The sequence below is a fragment of the Filicampus tigris genome, chromosome 16 (assembly GCF_054856515.1).
Source record: "Filicampus tigris isolate MCC_2025a chromosome 16, RoL_Ftig_1.0, whole genome shotgun sequence".
Classification (NCBI taxonomy): Eukaryota; Metazoa; Chordata; class Actinopteri; order Syngnathiformes; family Syngnathidae; genus Filicampus; species Filicampus tigris.
This window is the reverse complement of record NC_141232.1, coordinates 18,224,504-18,237,673: the sequence shown is the minus strand read 5'-3', so window position 1 is coordinate 18,237,673 and position 13,170 is coordinate 18,224,504. Positions and strand designations below refer to the sequence as shown.

Sequence of the window (13,170 nt, the reverse complement as noted above, 5' to 3'; positions counted from 1 at the left end):
TTATTTAACTATGTATTTATTTATATATTTATGTATTTAACTAGTACGGTATGTGTTGAAGGTTTTTATGTTATTTGATCTTATTTTATGTTTTTATTTTTATTATTTTTGCGCCCCTCCTCCTGCCGCCGGTTCGGCGCCGTCCTCTGGGGTGGACTTTCGGGGTGGGGGTGGCGCAGCAGGAGGTCACGCTGTCAAACCTGGACTCCTTTGGGTCGCCGGAGCCTCACAGCTCTCCTGCATTTCCGACATTCAAGCAGCAGCCACGGTTTTTGACGGGGAGTCATTTTAAAATGTTTCAACAATTCTATTACAGCAACAGAAAAACGAGATATGTTTATAGAGCAGAAAATTATACTAACAGTGCGATCAAATCGTGTGGTTCAATTTGCAGCACAAAATGGCGACATCTGCCGGTGACAGTGCTCCACACACGCTTCGCCGCCTCGCGCAATTTCCAGCATCCAATCATGTCGCAGTGAGGCGTGTCCTGCATGACTTCCGAACGTCTGCTCCTGTGCAGTGTGCACCATTTTTCCTTCCGTAACAAAACAACCTCAGCTAAATCATAGTTTCCGATTTAGTGCTGAACGGACCATAGCATACACACAGGACGTCCATCACTACTTTACAGGACTACAACATCATTTATTAAGTCTTTTTGTCCGGATTAAGTCGTCTCGGCGCGCGTTGATGCTTCTCGGCCTAAATACCTTATTTTACCAAAGGTTAGCTAGCTAGCTGTTATCAAAGAGAAGCACGCGACTCATCGTCAAACAGCAACCAAGAAGTGCCAATTTATTGGGATTGTTGCGTGAATATGTATGCAATGACGACAATAAAGTACGAGGAGGAACTTTGTGGAATAAAAGAGGAGAACGAGCAACATCTTCAACTGCTGGGCGAAGTTTGCAACCTGCCTCGTGTTGTGCTACACAGTGCAGGTTTGTACACTTCTCTCATTTGCTTTGTAAAACGACTTCCTATTGTAAAAAATATGCACGTCACACGTGTTTTTGAATTTCAATGTAATCTTCTTTACTTGTGTATGTTAATGATGGCCAGATGAAGTTGTTAGGGGAAAATGCGTTCAAGGTTTTTACCACTTTATTTTTATTTATTGCCTATTACATACAGGTCCGCTTATCATTTGTTCCTGCCAAATTACACCAGTCCAGAAAATGTGTGCCAAAGAATAACCGTTGGGAGGGAATGGTAAATGGACTGTCACTTGTATAGCGCTTGTCTAGTATTCAAAGCGCTTCACACTGTTACCTCATTTACCTACTGATGCCGCAGCATCAGGAGCAACTGGGTATTTAAACCCCGTGTTTTATTCCACAGTATGAAATCTAACTGAATATTTAACATTTGGCATTTTATGGGCTTTATATCTTGTTCAAGCCATTCCTTATGGAAGTATTTAACCTGACTTTAAAAGAAATGTGCACAATGCAGAAAATATAAATGATGATTCATCAATTTACGTGGATGAAGCTAAAATATTGAATGAAAAAAAAATCAAGTAAATGTTGACTTCAACTTATTTATTTTTGACATTTGCACTGGCCCAGTCAGGCCAGGTCAGTGAACCTGTCACAGTCTCGTGCAAAGTTTCACAAACACTTAAAGGCCTAGATCAGGGGTGTCAAACATACGGACCGGAACCGGCCCCCAAAGAGGTGAAAAAAAAATCAAGTAAATGTTGATTTCAACTTATTTATTTTTTACATTTGTACTGGCCCAGTCAGGCCAGGTCAGTGAACCTGTCACAGTCTCGTGCAAAGTTTCACAAACACTTAAAGGCCTAGATCAGGGGTGTCAAACATACGGACCGGAACCGGCCCCCAAAGAGGTTTGATCAGGCCCGCAGGATCATTTAAATGTGAAAACTTGCATAAAACAAACAGAATTAATATTTTTAATACGATGCAATTCATGACTTGCCCGCTAGGGCGCACAGTGTTTTTATATAATATTGTTTAAAAATTCTTCTAATCTTAAAGTGCATTACTATACTTTTCGATTCTAATTACTTGTCAAAATTTTGTGCCTTTGTACAATCAGTGGGATCAGTTGCAATGCATATATATGAATGATAAAAGTAAATTGCTCAAAGGAAATCTAAGGTGTTTCATGAAAAGTTTTGTAAAAGGAAAGTTCATTAAATTTCATCATTTTCCTGATGTTCTTGTGCTTCTTTTCACCAAAACAGAGGAAATTGATGATATTTTGGTTATTCATAGCACAGTATGGTATAATTATAATGATCTGGCCCACTTGACATCTGCCGAGGCCGTATGTGGCCCACAATGTGAAATGAGTTTGACACCCCTGGCCTAGATAGAACAATCCGACGTTAGCCAACTGTGACCGACGCTTACCGCCTGTGGCGTCTGGCCGACACGTCACACTGGAAAAATACACCGCAATGACAGACAGCGACGCTGAACATTAAAGTACCTTCTGCGCATATGTGAGATGTAATACTCCTCCATACCACCGGCGGCGGCAGTCACTATTCCTCATGGTTAGAAAAAGCCAACCGGAAAGCTATTGGCCGGTGGTGGATTATAAAAACGTAAATTAAAATAAATGCGTTCAGCTATATTTTTCACTTATGATGAACTCCCACGCGAAGTAAACCCTCACGTTCTTGACACAGCATCGTGAAATACTTACATTGTCAACCCTTGCTCTTGTACTTGTAAGAAGATTAAGGCAGCAAAGGTGTGCTCACTGTTTATCCGCATTTGTCACTTCCCGTCCATGCTCTGTACGCTGATTTGCTAGCTAACAGCCAATCAGAGTGACTAAATGTCACCACTCACAACACCCACTAGACGCTTCCTACGTCGGTGGTCACTACACCAATCAGCCGGCGCAATCCGCCTCTCCAACGCTTCCTGACCTCCGACGTCGGATTGGTGTATCTAGGCCTTAAGATACATTTAAACAGATAAAAACAAACAATTGTATGAAACATAATTTCTAAACACATTGTGAAACATTTTTGAACACTCCAAGAACAAATTGTATCAAACATGCTGCCAAAGTGCCTGAGCGTTAGTTGTGGCAAGGGCAGGAGTGGGACTCCTACTTTTCAGCGTAAGAATTTCATGGCTTAGACCAGCCCACTTTAGTTCACTCTGTTTTCATGTAGTTGCATAAATTTTACCCTTATTACTAGGGATGGGACGAGACAAAAATCTCCCGAGGCGAGATGTCTCACGAGATTGAGTCGACGAGACGAGGTTTTTGCTAAATTTCGAATATAAAAAAAATACCTAATGTAATTTTTTCCGTTTTCAAAATGTTTTTTATCGAACAAACTGCAAGAAAATTAATCATCTAGCTCTAAAGTGTAAATGCAAACAGGAGTCACTTTCGTTACATGCTCTCAAATATTGCTGCAATAACAGCTAAAGCTGAGATCTTTCCTCTTACTGAATACTTTGACAAAATCCAACTGTGCTCGTGGGGCAGTAACTCAATTGTATATTGTGTTTTATGTTAATTTATTGGCTTTATTTATTTATATTTAATATATTTGTTCATATTTATTGATGTATTTATTAATAGATGTATCACTGCCTCTTATTGTTTTTTAATTTATTGTATTATTTTCAAAGTGCTTTGTTACAGCTCTAGCTGTTATGAAATGCGCAATTGTAAATAAAATAGTATTGTATTTTAGAGTTTAACTTGTTTCTCAGTCGATCTTCAACAAGAGGAATGTCACTGCATCTGTGTCAAGATTTCTGCAACTCATCGTAGTTCTGGGCTACTCAGAGCTGCAGATGCGGCACCCCGCTGCGCTAGATCGCGAGCCATCATGTCCAAAGAATTTTTCTTGCGCCTGATTATGTCCATAATTAGTTTGTGCGCGGGCAGCTGGAGCTGTCTTTATTTAGACGTCAAAAGTGCTGCTGCTGTTGAGCATCGGTGAAAAAAAGAAACTATATGCTTGACACGTCTAAATAAACATGATACGCGGCCAACTTTGGACCAGCAGCACTATAGCGTTGCGTTCATTGCCTGCACGATAAGCACTTAATGTGTGGCTCAAAGCCAGCCTCACATATAGCCACATCCATGTTGCGTGCGTTGTCGGTCACAACAGCAACTCCGTGATTTGGCCTCGGAAATTCCCATTCGGTGACAGCTCCTTTTAAGACATCTGCTATATTCACCCGGACTCCAAAACACCGTCAAAAGAAAATAGATCTACTGCTGTGCACTGACGAGAAATCTCGTGGCGTTCTAATCCCGCTACGAGATCTCGTCCCATCCCTACTTATTACTGTTCGAGCTAACATCAATTAACATTCCATCCAACATAGGTTTTTATATTGTATTTATATTGCAGCCTTTTTCCTCGCTCAGATTGTGGCAGAGGTGGTACCATCCTGACCATGTGCCATTATGTGCATGTTTTTTGTAAATTCACCTGACCTGCTTCCTTTTACAGGGAACATACTTTAAATTAAGAGTTACAATAAGAATGACTATTTCCACGTTAAAGCATTCATTCATTAAAACTAGAGCCAACATTTTTAAAGTGTTATTACAAAGAGCCACATTATACATATGGGCGCACATAAAATAAACCATCATATGAGCTCACAAGATATGATAGCTTTGCTGTGTATTTGTGCTGGTGTTGCTGTTTTTTTTATTATTGGTGTTGTCATTACATTCAACAAAAACTGTTAAAACATCCTCTGTTGGGCTGAATATTTTAATTATGATTTGATTTCCCCCCTTTTATTATGCTCTGATTTTTTTTTCCCCCATTTTCAAAATGAGCTTGATAGGCAACACTAGGCCTGCTCGATTATGCAAAAAATATTAATCATGATTATTTTGGTAATAATTCAGTGTTTCCCACAGATTTGAAATCTACTTGGGTGGGTGGAAGCCGGCGGGCGTTGGGCAAATTTTCTTTTTATTTTACGCTTCATATCGTGCATTCTAGTGAATTTTCAGAGCAAAATTTGTTACCACATTACTCAGTGACACCACATTTTTTGCACTTATTTTGTATTCAAGTAAAAAAATAATATTAATAAAATAAGGCTGTCATTGGATCGTAAGAGAGTGGGCGGGCATATGCTAATTTTGCGAAGGGTTTAAAGCCGTGCAGCGGTTGGGGTGATGAGAGGTGTCTTGCTTAGTTGAATATAGGGCTGAACGATTTTAGGAAAAAATTGTATTGCGATTTTTCTGACTGATATTGTGATTTCAATTTAATTTACGATTTTCTTGAAATCAAGCTTCAGTGCAATAGTCACAATGTACAGTAACATTTACAAACATGACACAATGCCTTTATGCAATCAAAAACATTAAAAGCTATTACTCTACTCTAGGCGTGGGTGATATGACGACATTAGATCGTTAAGCGGTTTAACGTGTTCACGAGCTCATAAAGCCGAAAGATCGTTTGATCGTCTACATGGAACATTCTAAATTAGCTCGATGGCGGCGCAAAGCCGCTGACGCGTATACCCGACCAACCGATCACCGTACGTGACACTCCCCGCCTCCCTGTTTGTTTGTATACAGCGGGGAGCTATAGCGGAAAGTCACCACGAAGCAGAGTTGGTCCCGAAAAGAAACTCCACATCCACAGTGTCGATTTGGTTTGGCTTTTCCTTAGAGGAGAAAGCGCAAACCAGTTGTTTGCAAAATTTGCAGAGACACTGTTCGGACGTCAGCGCCGACAGCCAAATCAAACAGAGATCAGACCATTGGTAGCCGGAGGCAGCCGCTAGCTCCAAGCTAACACAACCCACGGTAACATAGCCATTTAACAAGAGCACTCCATATGAAAAAAAACAAGAAAGCAGTGTAAAGATGTAATGAGGCAGTGACTTATTACCTTGCTGAAGACATGATTACCATTTTAACAGTGGAAAACGAGGGCTTTAAAAGACTAAAAAGTACTAGACCTGCTTTACAAGCTGTTTTTATGTTTACATTCACTGCACATTTTGATAAGAATTGTCACTATTCAAATTAAAACCTGTTCAGAAAGCTTAGCTGACTTAAAATGTCTTTTTTTTTCCTTTTAGAGTTTTATACACATTTTAAATAAGTTTTATATGTTTAACATGAGGAAAATGGTCAGAAATGTGCAAATTAGCCTTAAAAAAAAACGATGTAAAAAAAAGAATCATGATAAAATTGTGATCGTGATTTTATTTTTAAAAATTCGTGATCTGATATTTTTGCCAGATCGCCCACCCCTACCCATCCTTAATGTAAATTAAATCGGATGTCAGTTATCTTGTAATAATATTTGTGAACATTATGCTTTTCGTGTTTAACACAAAAGGAGTAAGAAGAAGCTGTGCTTTTGAAAGCGTAGCTCTTTTCCACGATCAATAAAGTCCCTTTTCCCACTTGCTCAACTGGCCTTGATTACACTGTGTGAAAATGTGAATCAGGGCTCATCTGGCTGGCCTGGAGACGAGTTGGAGACCTGATGGTGACTGGAGTCTGCGCTGCTTGGCTCCTGAAGAATTTCCGGGTCGCCTCAGCGACTCATTTAAGATTTCTTTCCAGGATTTCAGGGTCTCGAGTGGGTCTGGGAGACGTCACGGAAAATTGTTTATTTTAATTAAAGCAAAATTATGTTTTTGGTCATTGTTGATATTCAAATTAGTATTTTGTATACCGTATTAAGACTCTTCAAAGTACTAGAACTGAACGAGGTTACGAGGTGCGTTTTTATGTTTACATTGTTACCTTTTATGTTTACATTCACTGCACATTTTGATAAAAATTGTCACTATTCAAATTAAAACATGTTCAGAAAGCTTAGCTGACTTAAAATAGAGTTTTATACACATTCATTTATGTTTTGTATGTTTAACATGAGGAAAATGGTCAGAAATGTGCAAATTAGTATTAAAAACACGATGTAAAAAAAGAATCATGATAAAATTGTGATCGTGATTTTATTTTTTAAAAATCGCGACCTGATATTTTTGCCAGATCGCCCACACCTATTGTACTCTAATAATGCAAGGACAGTAAAGAGGTTTTGTGAGGGAGGTAGTCCTTTTTCAAGTTTTTAAAAATGGTTCAAGTTAGACCTGCACGGTGTGTCTTTTAAACATCACGATTGCGATGAGCGCATGAGCGATAGTCACATTGTAGGACGTGTGATGTTTTAACTAAAAAGCAGCAAGCTTCTCCGTGCTCTGCCTGTCTCGCTCACCCCCTCCTTTCTGCCAGTCAGTCACCGGCCCCACCCCTCCACTCTGCTGTCTGCTCTGAAAACACTAACTGTTAGGCTAGGTTCACACCGCAGGTCTTCATGCTCAATTCGTATTTTTTGAAAAAATCCGATTTTTTTGTGTAAGCGTTCATATTACATTATAAATGCAATCTTGGTCTTGTCTGCTGTATGAACACATGCGTCGTCAAAGTGGCCCGCATGCGGCAGAACAAGAGACGACGTCACACCCGACGTGTTTGCGGAAGTAAATGTGGTCCAGCGCGTCGGGGTATTTATACAGTCAAGCGATTGTAGCAGGTAGACATAAATACAGTATTTGGGGGAAATTATGAGGCGAGGCTATAATATCTCATTTCATGAAGACATCACTAACGATGACGTCGCGTCTTAACCGTGCATAAAAAATGAATCTATCCGAGCCGTGGCTGAATTACTACGATCGCCATAAATATCCACTTTATGCTTCATTTTTCAAGTGGAAAGTAAAATATAAAGTCCATAGTGTTACTCAAAACAACTTTGCAGATTCGATGCCAGCAGTTTCCCTCTGCCTGAGCGGAGCACATTTTGGGCTCCGGATGATGTCAATGTCGGATATATGCGACCTGGCCGTTCGGACCGCGAACGCATTGGAAAACATCGGATACGTATCCGATCTAGGATCACATATTAAAGCGACCCAGGTCGCATTTGAAAAAATCGGAATTGAGCCGTTCAGACTGTCATAAAAACATCGGATACGTCAGATAGAACGTGTGCTGAATTGCTAGTGTAGCCCTCACCTTATTTTTGTCTAGATACGTGTTGATTGTTATACAACACTTCTGTTCATAACTGCAGGCTTCAGTACAAAGTCTACTGTACACCTAAGCACTTATTTTGCTATTCTCGACTCTGCATTTCACGTTAGCAATTAGCACACTTAGCGACCCCTCGTTGACCTCCGAGGTGAAAACGCTACTAGTTAGTGGGATTGTTTATTTATCACATCAGAGGAGGTGATGCGCAGCATGCAGCTCGTTGCTGCTTTGCATGGACTTAAGGCCCTGATACACCAAAAAGACGCTGGCCAACAGTGACAGACGCTTACCCCCTGTGGCGTCCGGCCGGCTGTCGGCACGTCACGCTGGAGGAATAAACCGCAACGACAGACAGCGACGATGACCATTAAAGTACCTTCTGCGCATGCATAAGATGTAATACCCTTCCATATCATCGGTGGCGGTAGTCACCATTTCTCATGGTTAGAAAACTCCAACCAGAAAGCTGTTGGCCGGGGGCGGATTATAAAAACGTAAACAATGCGTTCAGCTCTATTCTTCGCTCATGATGAACTCCCATGCGAAGTAAATAAAAAGTTCTTGACATGGTATTGTGAAATACTTCCATTGTCAACCCTCGCTCTTGTACTTATTAGAAGATTAAGGCAGCGGAGGCGTGCTCACTGTTTTTCTGCATTTGTCACTTCCCGTTGATGCTCCGCGTGCTGATTTGCTAGCTAACAGCCAATAAGAGTGACCAAATGTCACGACTGGCGACGCCGATTCAACATACGTAAATGCCCCCCAGGTGCTTAGAAAAAGGAGGGAAAGGAGGAGACGATACCATCCCGTCCTCCCGTCTGTCATCATGGGGAGTGTTAGATCTCTCCCCAACAAGATGGACGAGCTAGCGGCGCTTACCCGGCATGAGAGGGCCTTCGAGGAGGCTAGCCTGATGCTATTCACGGAGTCGTGGCTAACAGCGCTAACGCCAGACGCGGTCGTTGAATTGGACGGCTTCCAAATCATACGCGCGGACAGGACGCTGGAGAGTGGAAAGAGGAAAGGAGGAGGGCTGGCTGTGTTTGTGAACGATAGATGGTGTAATCCTGGGCACATCACGATTAAGGAGCAGCATTGCAGCAGGGATATTGAGCTGTTAGCTGTTGGCTTGAGGCCATTCTACATCCCGCGAGACTTGTGATGTGGTCGCGGTGACCGTCTACGTCCCCCCCCGCTGCCAACGGCGACACAGCCTGTGATGTCTTGACTGCAGCCGTGAGCAGGCTACAAACACACCACCCAAATGCCCTGCTACTCATCTCTGGTGACTTCAATCATGCCTCCCCTTCCTCCTCTCTGCCTTCATTCACACAATATGTCACCTGCCACACCAGAGACAATGAAACACTGGACCTTTTCTATGCCAACACCAAGGAGGCATACACATCACTGCCCTTCCCCCCGCTGGGCAAAGCTGATCACAACCTGGTGGCTCTCCAGTCTGTGTACAAACCTCTGGTCCGCAGGCAGCCAGCTGTGACCCACACGGTTAAGAGATGGTCTGGTGAGGCCGAGGAGGCCTTAAAGGACTGCTTCAGCACAATTGCGTGGGAAGTATTCAGCGATGCTCACGGGGAAGACATTAATAGTCTATAATGGACACTGTTACAGACTATATAAATTTCTGCATGGAGAACACCATACCCACCAGGACAGTAAGATAAGAAGATAAGATAAGAAGATAAGAATGCCTTTATTGATCCCACAGTGGGGAAATTTTCATTGTTACAGTAGCAAAGATAGAGGTCACACAGGGGCGGCGGCATAATGTGGCCATTAATGTATAACATTGACGGCAAACATTTAGAATCAAACCTATGTAGATATACGCAGTAACATGTGTATATACACATGTGTATACACACCAACCTACATCTACATAAAAAATATGAGGAACACTCATTTCGGCCTGCACATAGTACAGAGGAAAAAATACTCTAAGTGACAGTGCTGCAGTGCTGTAGTGAAATGTAAGGAACAGCATTGGATAAAAATAAAACTAGACTAACAGTAGTGGGGAATGTTGAGTATTGCACGGTATTACAGTAGTGGGGAATATTGGGTATTGCACGATATGAGCTCAGGTGCAGGACTGCACAATTGCACTAATGACTGCCAGTTTGTAGAGACTACACAATGTTCTTGTTAAAGAGTCTGACAGCAGCAGGCAAGAAGGAACGGCGGAATCTCTCCTTTGCACAGCGAGGGTGTAACAGTCTGTCACTGAAGGTGCTGTGGAGTGCTGTTAGGGTGCCCTGGAGGGGGTGGTCCGGGTTGCCCAGCATTGATGACAGCTTGGCCAACATCCTCCTGTCCCCCACCGAGTCCACAGAGTCCAGGGAGCAGCCCAGGACAGAGCCGGCCCTCTTGACCAGTTTGTCCAGCCGCTTCTTGTCCCCGGCCGAGACGCCGCCTGCCCAGGTGACCACTCCCTGGAAGATGACCGATGCAACCACCGAGTCATAAAAGTTCCTGAGGAGTGTCCCCTGAACCCCAAAAGACCTCAGTCTCCTGAGTAGGAAGAGTCTGCTCTGACTCTTCCTATAGAGGGCGTCTGTGTTGTCGCACCAGTCCAGTTTATTGTTCAGATGAACACCCAGGTACTTGTAAGTTGAGACTCTCTCAACATCTGTTCCCCGGATATTCACTGGTGCAGGCGAAGAGTGCTGGCGCCTACCGAAATCCACCACCATTTCTTTGGATTTCCCCGCATTGATCAGGAGGCGGTTCTGCTGGCACCAGTCCACAAAACCCTGAGTAAGTTCTCTGTACTCCCGATCATCTCCGCCTGTGATGAGGCCGACAATCGCAGAGTCGTCAGAGAACTTCTGCAGGTGACAGGTAGGGGTGTTGTAGTTGAAGTCCGAGGTGTAGAGGGTGAACAGGAAGGGAGCCAAGACAGTTCCCTGTGGGGCCCCCGTGCTGCAGAGGAGCACGTCAGACACACAGTCCTGTGTCCTCACATACTGTGGCCGGTTTGTGAGGTAGTCCTGGATCCATGTGGTGAGGTGGTGCGCCACCCCCGCCCGCTCCAGCTTGTCTCCCAGTAGGGTGGGCTGGATGGTGTTGAAAGCACTGGAGAAATCAAAGAACATGATCCTCACAGTGCTCCCCGCCTTCTCCAGGTGGGAGAGTGAAGTGTGGAGGAGGTAGATGATGGCATCATCCACACTGATGCCAGGCTGGTATGCGAACTGGAGTGGGTCCATTGAGGAGCTCACCAGGGGGCGCAGGTGGACAAGGACCAGTCTCTCCAGGGTCTTCATCAGGTGAGACGTCAGCGCCACTGGTCTGAAGCTGTTGAGCTCCTTCGGGTGGGGGGTCTTTGGCACCGGGACCAGGCAGGATGTTTTCCATAGCTGGGGGACCCTGCCCAGCTTCAGGCTCAGGTTGAACATGTGCTGGACAATTCCACACAGCTGGTCTGCGCAGGATTTGAGGAGCTGGGGGCTGATGCCATCTGGACCCGCTGCCTTCCTCGCCTTCATCTTCTTCAGCTGGTTCCTCACCTGAGATGTTGTGAAGGCCAAGGCTGGACAGGAAGGAGTGGTGGCTATCTGGTGTAGCTGGGAGCTGGAGACTGTGGAGAAAAGAGGGGAGGGGGTGACACGCCCAGCAGGAGGAGTAGGTGGAGACTGCAGCAGGAGAGACTGAGTGGAGGCAGGCATCTGATCGAACCTATTGAAAAAGAGATTCAGCTCATTTGCCCACTGCAGGTCCCCCCCAGTCCGGGTCTTGGGTTGTCCGTGGCCTGAGATGGTCTTCAGGCCCCTCCAGACTCCCCTGGCGTTATTCTGCAGCAGCTGCTCCTCCATCCTCTTCCTGTAGGACCTTTTCCCCTCTCTGATCCTCCTCCTCAGCTGGCGCTGCACAGTCCTCCGCTCCTCTATGTTGCCTGACGCAAAAGCCCTCCTCTTCTCCTTCAGGAGAGCTTTTATGTCTGGTGTGATCCAGGGTTTGTTGTTGGAGAAACACCTTACTGTCCTGGTGGGTATGGTGTTCTCCATGCAGAAATTTATATAGTCTGTAACAGTGTCCGTTAGACTACTAATGTCTTCCCCGTGAGCATCGCTGAATACTTCCCACACAGTTGTGCTGAAGCAGTCCTTTAAGGCCTCCTCGGCCTCTCCAGACCATCTCTGAACCGTGCGGGTCACAGCTGGCTGCCTGCGGACCAGAGGTTTGTACACAGACTGGAGAGCCACCAGGTTGTGATCAGCTTTGCCCAGCGGGGGGAGGGGCAGTGATGTGTATGCCTCCTTGGTGTTGGCATAGAAAAGGTCCAGTGTTTTATTGTCTCTGGTGTGGCAGGTGACATACTGTGTGAATGAAGGCAGAGAGGAGGAAGGGGAGGCATGATTGAAGTCACCAGAGATGAGTACCAGGGCATTTGGGTGCTGTGTTTGTAGCCTGCTCACTGCTGCAGTCAAGACATCACAGGCTGTGTCGCTGCTGGCAGCTGGTGGGACGTAGACGGTCACCGCGATCACGTGACTAAACTCTCGCGGGATGTAGAATGGCCTCATGCCAACAGCTAGCAGCTCAATATCCCTGCTGCAAAGCTGCTCCTTAATCGTGATGTGCCCAGGATTACACCATCTATCGTTCACAAACACAGCCAGCCCTCCTCCTTTCCTCTTTCCACTCTCCAGCGTCCTGTCCGCGCGTATGATTTGGAAGCCGTCCAATTCTACGACCGCGTTCGGCGTTAGCGTTGTTAGCCACGACTCCGTGAATAGCATCAGGCTAGCCTCCCGGAAGTCCCTCTCGTGCCGGGTAAGCGCCGCTAGCTCGTCCATCTTGTTGGGGAGCGATCTAACATTCCCCATGATAACAGACGGGAGGACGGGATGGTATCGTCTCCTCCTTTCCCTGCGTTTAACCCCCGCACGAGATCCCCGTCTCTTCCTCCTCAGCTCACGGGGGATATCGGGTCTCGCCCCGAGAGCCGGCGCATGGTTAGCACGGAGTGCTAACAGCTGATTCCGGCTGTAAACAATGGGGGCTCGGCTCCGAGCCAAGTCGCCGGACACGATCGCGCAAAAAATAGCCATCAGCAGCAGCAAGAATACCGCAGTTTGGGTGTCCATTGCTACG

The 13,170-nt window shown here is 44.9% G+C and overlaps 2 protein-coding genes across 7 annotated transcripts in view; one reads left to right on the top strand and one right to left on the bottom strand.

Annotated features, from left to right (window-relative positions):
- The first annotated feature begins 506 nt into the window (after window positions 1-506).
- LOC147135059 (uncharacterized) overlaps window positions 507-13,170 on the top strand; it is a 48,605-nt gene continuing 35,941 nt past the window's right edge. For all 6 annotated transcript variants that reach the window (XM_086055167.1, XM_086055166.1, XM_086055164.1 and 3 more), the window contains exon 1: window positions 507-944. In XM_086055167.1, coding sequence (XP_085911293.1) covers window positions 821-944 — 124 coding nt within the window. In that variant the 5' untranslated portion in view covers window positions 507-820. The remainder of the gene's footprint in view (window positions 945-13,170) is intronic.
- On the bottom strand, window positions 2,381-13,092 carry LOC147135060 (uncharacterized). The gene is made up of 3 exons (XM_086056136.1): window positions 12,492-13,092; window positions 11,361-12,392; window positions 2,381-2,413 (listed from the first exon to the last, which is right to left on the bottom strand). The coding sequence occupies exons 1-3, from the start codon at window positions 12,900-12,902 to the stop codon at window positions 2,381-2,383; spliced, it is 1,476 nt and encodes a 491-aa protein (XP_085912262.1). The 5' UTR covers window positions 12,903-13,092.